Raw genomic sequence first — 9,505 nt, 5'->3', positions numbered from 1 at the left:
GAATATTGACTACAAAGATGTTGCAAGAAAAACAATATAGCTTAACTCAATTACTATATAGCATGATTGTACTAAGTTCCAAATGCCATCTCCTATGCCTCCTCACCAAGTTCCAAGTTCCATCCCCATTCCACCTCTTTGTGTTTCTGCCTTAGGCTTTTCAGGACTCCCTTGCTATTTTGGTCACATTATTTGGCCTGAAATCCTGACTCTAAAGCTTCAGTAGCTCTAGCTAGAGTGCATGGGGGCAGAGAAGTATACCCTGCTTGTCAGGTATTGAAGAGGAGAAATGAAATGAACAGATCTAAAGTCATTTCTTGAGACTATACAGGAGTTTATGATGTTTGTACTGCAGACAATTATCTTCTACTCTCATGGAGTTTCAGGCTCATACCTTTAAAGATATAATTCATTCAGGCTTCATAGGCAGGAACATGTCCAAACTGTAACAATCATTTTTCTTCACTAACCTGCCTCTCTCCTCCCCACTTACTTGATGGAACTGCCATCCTTTCTGTCACATAGACCCCAAACCTCAGTCATCTGTGAATATTCCCGAATCTTCCTCATACTCACAAATGAATCTTATTGATTCTACTTCCAGAAACACTTCTTGTAGTTACTCTTCTCTCCACTGTGTGGAGAGAGAAATCTAGTTCAGGAACTGAGATATTGATAGATAGAGCTGTCTACCTGGTTCTCCTATATACTTCACATTGATGCCAAAATAATCTCTTTACACATCCTGCCTTATATCTCCTCTACCCAAAGATCTTCCTCTGCCTGGGAACCTGTAGTTTCTTAGCTGAGCATTTGATGACTTCTGCAATCTGGTTTTAAGATAACTTTTTAGTCACTATGTTCCCTAATCTTGCCTATCAGTCCCTCTACTCCATGAATTTGTCCATGGCTGGATCATAAGATAATCATAGATTTGGAGGTGTAAAATACACTAGAGATCATTTAGAAGGGGAAAGGGAAGGAAGAAAATAGGCATTTATATACTGCCCACTGTGTGTCTAATACCATCCATTCATTTTATAGGTAAAAAAACCACTTCAAGTGCTTTTCTGAGGACCCAGAAAGGTATCCAGCATAATTGATAACCACATCCTGGTCACACAAGGCCCTCCCTGATGGTACCAAATTTTAGTGCTTTTGTCTTCTTCAAATGTTATCACCGGGGGCCTTCCATATGGTAGCTATTTAATTAGATTGGCCTAGAATTGTAGGAATTTACTGCTTTTATTGGCACAAAGAATCCGATTCAAGTGGAAAAAAAAAAAAAGGGAGGAAGAAAGGGAGGGAACAAAGGAAAAAGGAAAGAAAGAGGCCCAATCCTAGGTTTTAGGGATATAAAGACAAAAGTCACTTTCATTCTAACTGCATGTTGTTGGGAGTAACGGAAGTAGAAGAGAATACAGAATATAAACCAATATTGATTGTCTTGTTCAAGAGGTGGCGTCTGGGCTTTGAAGGGAGCTAGGAATTCTGAGAGTAAGGATAAAGTGTATTTCAGCCATGAGGATGGAACAGCCGAAAAGCATCCTTTCCTAACGGAGTAAGCGCAGAAGACGCCCTCCCCTTTGACATGTCCACATAGCTACTGCAGGAAGACCATCCCCGACCCCCCTTCTGCTTCCTCACGGGGCAGCCAATTGCATTTTTTGGTAGTTCTGTCCACTCCCCTACGACTATTTTTCCTCTGGCAGCCACCAAGTCCGTAGAAGGGTCAGACGGTGTGACTTTGCCTCCCTCTGCAAGCAGCTTTCTCGGTCTCCCTTAACGCTGGCGCCTTCCCTGAGCCACCCTGCATCTCCACTTTGTGGCTCCTGTTTGCACGTGGGTTGTTTCTCCCATTAGACCCGGAGTTCTGGGCCAGGGCGGGCTCTTTGCCGTCCCTCTCATTTCGCGGCGCTGGGCCCGGTGTAGACGCTTCATAGATGCTGATCGGGTTATTTCTATGCCCTGCGTTTAGCTCAGCGGCCTTGCTGGTGAGAGGCATTTAAGGAGTGCTTAAGTGGACAAAGAACGTGGAGATTAGAGCGAACTCAAGAGAAAGTTGACGAGCGTTTAAAAGACCAATCCCCTCTTCTCCCTACCCACAGAGCGCCAGCAGAGAGGTTCCTTAGCTGTCACCTCCAGACTGTGACTCGCTCCCAGACAGGTCCTTATATAGGCAGCCTGGATAACGTCACCCGACCCATGACCCTGCCCGGAGCCGCCCAGGAGGGCGGGACCACCGGGAGCTCCGGAGATGGTTTCCCCTGCCGGGCTGCCAGTTGACGAGCTGGCGCTTCGACCTCCACTGGCCCCGGGTCCGACCTAGACTTGCCTATTGGTCGGCTTCCTGCCGAGGAGGCCAGGCTCGCATTAGGCCTCTCCTCCCGGGCGCCGAGGCACCTCCCCTGTCAGGGAGGGTCCGGGCGCCCGCCATCTTGGGCTCCGCGGTGGTGCTCGGTGGTGGCTGCGGCGGCGGCTCCGGGCAGTGACTTTCCCTTCCCCGCCCCCGCCCCGCCCGGTCTCGCGGCGGCGGCGGCCACGGTGGCGGCGGCAGCGACGACTCCTCTTCCTCCCGCTGGGGGGCGCGGCCGCGGGGGCCATGGCGGCGACCGCTGCAAACCCTGGTGAGGAGCCTGCAGACCGGACGGGAGGAGGAGGGGGAAGGGCAGAAAGAGGGGGACTGACGGGCAGGATTGTGGCGGGGGGGAGAAGGGGAAGCCCCGGGCCCGAAGGGCCGGCGTCTGGAGGCTCGGTGGCTGGCGGGGCGGCGGAGGCCACCCTAGTGGAAGGAGCCTGGGATTCGGGGGCTGGGGACTGGAGACGAGGTAGGGAAGCGCAGGAGGCAGAGGGGCGGCATCGGGGTGGGGAGCGACTAGGTCCTGCGGAGTCTGCGTAGGGGGCTCGGGGTCCCCCGCTGGGCAGCTCCGGGGGCTTGTCTGTCTGGTTCGGGTGCTAATTGTCTGGGGCTGGAAGTCCGGAGGAATGAGGGGCGGAATTCAGCGCCCGGGACTGCTCTTAGCTGGTGCTTTGTGCCGTCCCAGCCGTGCGAGTGTCCCAACCCATACGGTGAAATATGTAGCAGTTTTGTGTATGGTGTCTATGTGCTACATTTATACAGTGTATGTAGCAGCGCGTTTGTAGCATTCTGCACTTAGTTGTGTGCTATGTTTTTTGTGTGGGGTATTACATATGCTTGTGTATATATCACAGCTCGTGCAAGCAGAGTAAATATGTAGCACTGTGGATGGTTTATGTATAGTATATAATGCTACAAACAAGCACGTACTTAGTATTTATACCCAGACAGCATAGCGGATGTACTCAGATACATATGTAGCATTATGCATGCGTATTATGTGTATTGCCATGTATAGCATGTGCGTGCTACTACTCACAAGCATATACGTAGTATGTGCATGTAGCATGGTGTGTTTTTATATACACTTATATAGCGTAGTATATAGGTAGTATTGTGTGTATATACCTGCATATATAACAGTATCTCATACTACATATACTATATATGTGTATGTAACATAGTGTGTGTAGTATGTTGTTATAGCCAGCTCTTCACGACCACAAGGACTACTGTCCGAGGTCTTCTTCACAAAGACCAAAAAAAAAAAAAAAAAAAAAAGTGGTGGAGTAAGGCAAACAGAGATTAAGCCATTTTGGTCTTTGGTCTTCCTGATTCTAGGGTCTGTACCTATGCATTGAGCCACCTAACTGCCTCCTACAGTAGAGTATATTTTAGCACATACATAAATAATGTATATTTTATATATAGTATTTTTACTATATATGTACATATATTAACATATATACATTGTACATATAAATTAACACATAAGCTATAGATAGTCTATAGATAGTATTGTATATGTATATATGAGTACACACAGTATGTATGATATGTAAGCATAATATTTACATGGTATTAGTATAGTATTTATAATATGTATATATATTTTATTTACTATAATCTATGCATACAACATACATAATATATATGCTACATATGTATATATAATATTATGTGTATATATAGTATGTAATAAATACAAATATATAACAGCCTGTATTTAATATATTTGTATATGTAGTTATGTATGCATAATATTTGCCCTCATATTTTCTGACTAGGGTATTCAAAAATCTTAGTACAGTTTGAAGGTATTTTAAACTATGAAAGTTTTTCCAAACTTTATTAGTTTGGAACTAGTGAACACTCTGTATGTTTAAGATTTATAGAGGAATAGGTATATTTAAATTTTATAGAAGAATAGGTGGTTAGGAGACTCACCTGCACTTGACTTTTAAATTTGGAGTTTGTCTTTTAAGAGACTTCTTGTGTCTGTAGGTATTGGAGGTGTATGTGTGTATGTGTACACCTAGTTAGGAAATATGGATTGTAATTCAGAATTAAGTTTTCAGAAGCTTAGATTCAAATCTTAAAACTAGGTTAGTTTACTGTCCTTAAGATTTTTGTTTACTTGTTGGGTAATCTAGTTGGGGATTTGTTTTCAAAAGAATCACTTCAGTATATATGAAGAGCTATAATATGGATATAGAAAGAATTTGCTGTATTTGTTGATATTTGATACCAAGTCTTAGACTTGGCATCAGGACGACTTGAGTTCAAATCTTGCTTCAGACACTTGGGCAAGTTACTTAAGCTGTATTTGCCTCATTTTCCTTCTCTGTAAAACAGGGAAAAATATAGTACCTTTTTCACAGAGTTGTTCTGAGGATTAAATGAGATAATATATGAAGTACTTTGCAGTAATAACTATATGAATGCTAGCCATTACTATATAATATTGTTAATGCAACAAACTTAACAAAATTTTTATTTTATCTCTGCCCACATGTTTATCTCTGGCGAGAGATGTAACCCTTTTTTGCTTCACTTTTTTCTTTTAAAATGACTTAGTTTAGATTATTTATTAAAATTAGATGAACTAGAAAAAATTTTAAAGTTCCTTCTGACTTCTAAAGTTTAGTAATTCTATAATTCTAAATGTTATTTTGCCTGGAGATAAAGAGATGAAATGACCCTTCTCTAGAGTTTTGATGGTATTTTCAAAAAAATATTCTTCTCATTTTTCGTCTTGGCACCAAATAGAGCTGAAACCCCAAAAAGAGGTAAAAGGATTTGAAAGGAGTTGCTTTTTTTTGGTGACTTTTTGATTCAAACTGAAAATACTGCTTAAACATTTCCCAGTAGCTTAAATTTGCCACTCTAACTTTTTTGGTCAGCTTTTTTTTTTTTTTTTTTTTTTTTTTTAAAAGGAAAGGCATTTCAAGAAAGCAAGGCAGTTAGACATTGATTTTCCTTGTGTTGGTTTTTGTATTTATATCAGTTATATATTTTACAATAGCAAGAATTTGATAACATCTATTTTCTATCATTGGGAATCTTTTTTTTACTAGTTTTTCTGCATTGTTTCTAGAACAAGGATGTCTGGATGTTAGAAAAATACTTTGTCCCTGCCTCCTGTCCTCTCAGTGTTCATTATATGGTTCTTATACCTAAACTTTTTTTTTTTTTTTTTTTTCAGAGAGAGAGAGAGGGAGATAGTTTGAGAGATATTACCAGAAATAATATTGCAGGGAAATTCAGTGAGATGAAACAATACTGACAAAGTGCTTGTTATTGTAAATCTTATCTTGTAGTAAAATGACATCTTTGAACTGTGGTGTAAATAAAGAAGATTTTAAACTGATTACATTGGAAAAGTTAAAAACACCAGTTAAACAAGTAGTAAAACATTTTGCTATCATATAACAGTAATCTGGGCAAACAAGTTGTCAGAAGTGAATTTTTCACCAGTGTGGGAATGAGGTGTGTATATGTAGACCAGTAAAACTCATGTAAATGAACTAATCAATATTAACTCAAGCCTGTAAGGAGAGAATAGTATTTGTTTGAGCAGATTTATTTGTTCTTTAATTCCTCTGTAAATTCAGAAAATAAATTTAGAAGGTGAAAACATGAATAATTCTTATAAATGATTGATTGCATTTTATTTTTTGGGTTTTTTCATAGGAATAGTTAGTTGTTGGTTTTTAAAAATGTGCAATATATATATAATTACATAATTATTTCTTAGTGTTATTAGTACCAAGAACTTTCTACAGGAAGTATTAAAAAAAAAAAGGACAAATGACCAAAATGTGTATGCACATATGTATGTTGATATACACATTATATACATCTTTTTCTGTTCAGCTTTATGATTTCATTAGTGTGGGACCTCCCACATTCAGACCAGTCTGATGTTAGTTTTTGAGAGGTGCTAAGGGGTACTGAGAGGTTAAGTGACTTTCTCATTGTTGTACAACAGGTATGTATAGACAGAAACTTGAGCCAATTCTTCTTGACTCCAGGGACAGCTGTCCATCCCCTGGGCCATCCTATCTTCCATGCTTCATGTACATGCCCCAAAAAACTTTTAAAATATTAAAACTGAAAACTGCAGTAAGACTTTTGTAATTCCCTGTTTTTTGTTCACTTCAGCCTGAACTTCTTGAAATAGGGATATCATAGATACTTATATAATTATAATTCAGCACTTTGTGACTCAATGCAAAGTAAATAATTATAGCTAACATTTAAGTAGCATTTTAGGATTTGCATAAGTGCTTTATATGCATTATTTCATCAAGCTTGAGGCACGTCCTCTTATTTTACAAATGAAGAAACTGAGGCTGAGAAAACTTCTAAGTGAAGTGCCTAGGACCACATGCCTAGCATCAGCTGGAATTTGAACTTCCTTGTCTGTCACTTTTTACTACACCAAATTGGTTGTCAAGTAAGAATTTTTTTAATGGGGAAACCAAGGGATTGTTTGCTTGAGAAAGGAAAAGGGAATCAGTAATCAATGAATAGCTCGGTGAATTGAATTCCAGAGAAGATAGTTTGGTGGACTTCTTGGGAGCCACCTATGATTTCCAAATCACATTTAAAATTCTCTACTTAAACAATAATATTGTTTGTAGCTCAACTACGGGAGAAATTTTTCAGAGAGAGTAAAATAAATTAACCTTGCATGTTCTGAAAAGTCCTATTTGGAAAATCAGAATAAGATCACTTATAATTAAAATATTGAATGATATGACCCAGCTAACAAGATAGAAGCAGCTATAAGAAAGCTTGTTAGACTGTATTCCTGAAAGAAAGAATTGGGTGGAAAGGGAAAGAACTAAAATCCAAATTCTGGCATTGCTGCTTACTTACATATATGATCATGGGCAAGTCTGTGGGTCTCATTTTCCTCATCTTTGAAATGAGAAGATTTTAGGCACTTTGTCACTTGATGTCTAAGTTTCAAATCTATGATACTGAAAAGACAAAGCAGAAAACGCTGCAGTACTTTTAGGGATGTAATGTTGTTAACCTGTTTTAGTAAAAATAACAGTTTTTTGAGGAAGCTTAAGAGGTATAGTGACAGAATACTGAAATTGGATTCTGGAGGGCCTGAGTTCAAGCACTTACTAGCTGTGTGATTCTGGACAAATCATTTGAGCTCTGTTTGCCTCTGTTTTCTTTTCTTTCTTTCTTTCTTTTTTTTTTTATTAATTTTATAATTATAAAAAATTTTGACAGTATATATGCATGAGTAATTTTTTTTTATAACATTATCCCTTGTATTAATTTTTCCAAATTTTCCCCTCTCTCTATTCCCTCCCCTAGCTGACAGGCAATCCCATACATTTTACATGTGTTATAGTATAACCTAGATACAATATATGTGTGTAAATCCAATTTTCTTGTTGCACGTTAAGTATTGGATTCCGAAGGTATAAGTAACCTGGGTAGAAAGACAATAGTGCAAACAGTTTACATTCAATTCCCAGAGTTCCTTTTCTGGGTGTAGTTGTTTCTGTCCATCATTGATCAGCTGGAAGTGAGTTGGATCTTCTTTATGTTGAAGATATCCACTCCATCTTGCCTCTGTTTTCAATAACTCTAAAATGAGGCACCTACCTCTCGGAGTTGTTGTAAGGATTAAATGAAATAATATTTGTAAAGTGCTTTGCTCTATGCCAGATATTGTGCTAGGTATTGAGGTATACAAAAAAGGATAAAAACAATTCTTGCCCTCAAGTTGCTTACAATCTAATGTGGGAAACAACATGCCAACAAACATAAAAGGAAGTTATTTGCAGAATAAATAGGAAGTAATTAACAGAAAGGAGGACCTGGAATTGAGAGGCTTTGAAAGACTTCCTGTAGAAGGAAGATTTTTAGTTGTGACTTATAGGACTCTGGAGAGATCAGTAATTGAAACAGAGGAATGACAATGATCTAGGAACTCAGGGTGGGGGGAATGGCCAGATTAAAATGTCCAGGGTGGAGAGAGATGGAGTACTTTCTTTGTGGAATCATCAAGAGGCTAGTGTCACTGGATCAAAGAGTACCTATTGGGAAGCAAAGTGTAAGAAGACTGGAAAGGTAGGAGGGGACTAGGTGATGAAGGGCTTTGAGTGCTAGAGCATTTTATATTTGCTCCTGAAGGTGATAGGGAGCCACTGAAATTTATTGAGTTGGGTGTTGACATGATCAGACTTGTGCTTTAGGAAAATCACTTTAGTGGCTGAACTGAGGATGGATTGGAATAGGGAGAGACTTGAGGCAGGCAGACTCACCTGCAGGTTATTTCAGTAGTCTAGGTGTCAGGTGATGTTAGGATTCTTACAAGGAGCTAAGTCACTGGAATGAATAGAGAAATAATTATCTAATTCAGTGTGATTAATCTGATCCTACAAGGAGATGTTATGGGCCAGAACTTGAAACAAGGTATTGAGTGGAATTGAGGAGACAATGGTTAAATCTAATTTAGCATTGATTTAATCCTACAACAAATAATGGTTTCCTCCTGATATAACAGTTGGTGTATACTCAGTGTGCACCATATAAGCAAGAAGCTCTCAGAACTTCAGGGGACGTCCGGGAGATTCATAAGGCAAAACCCCCCCAATCCCACACTCTTGGAGGGAGAGTCAGATTCATTCCTACTTCCACGTTTGTGCTGGCTGGAGACATTGGAACTAGAGCTCTCAGGAACCAAGGAGAGAGAGGAAGCCTCCAGAAAACTAGTGGATCCCTAAGGGGAGGAGATAAGATTTTAGAAGAGACAATAAAGGATCTGGACTTTAACTCCTGGCTGCATTTGGGATTAATTGAACTGAACTGAAACTAAGGTTGCCTCCAGAAGTTCCCCAAGAAATCTGCTCTCAGAGAACAATTATAATTTAGAGAAAAGAACATTACATTGAGCTAGACAGTAGAGCATGAGACTCTTAATCTCAGGGTCTTGGATTCAAGCCCCACATCGGGCACCAAAATGTACTGTTCTGTTCTCTAGATTATAACCATTGTCTCCTCAGTTCCACTCAGTACCTTGTTTCAAGTTCTGGCCCATAACATCTCCTTGTGGATCAGATTAATCATACTGAATTAGATAATTATTGTCTCTATTCATTCCAATGACTTAGC

At 39.7% G+C, this 9,505-nt stretch overlaps 1 protein-coding gene across 5 annotated transcripts in view; it reads left to right on the top strand.

Annotated features, from left to right (window-relative positions):
• The first annotated feature begins 2,446 nt into the window (after positions 1-2,446).
• ARNT (aryl hydrocarbon receptor nuclear translocator) overlaps positions 2,447-9,505 on the top strand; it is a 52,809-nt gene continuing 45,750 nt past the window's right edge. For all 5 annotated transcript variants that reach the window (XM_074263429.1, XM_074263428.1, XM_074263426.1 and 2 more), the window contains exon 1: positions 2,447-2,627. In XM_074263429.1, coding sequence (XP_074119530.1) covers positions 2,603-2,627 — 25 coding nt within the window. In that variant the 5' untranslated portion in view covers positions 2,447-2,602. The remainder of the gene's footprint in view (positions 2,628-9,505) is intronic.

Source organism: Sminthopsis crassicaudata, chromosome 4, assembly GCF_048593235.1.
Source record: "Sminthopsis crassicaudata isolate SCR6 chromosome 4, ASM4859323v1, whole genome shotgun sequence".
Classification (NCBI taxonomy): Eukaryota; Metazoa; Chordata; class Mammalia; order Dasyuromorphia; family Dasyuridae; genus Sminthopsis; species Sminthopsis crassicaudata.
The sequence above is the reverse complement of the archived record's forward strand: the minus strand, read 5'-3'. Positions and strand labels throughout refer to the sequence as shown.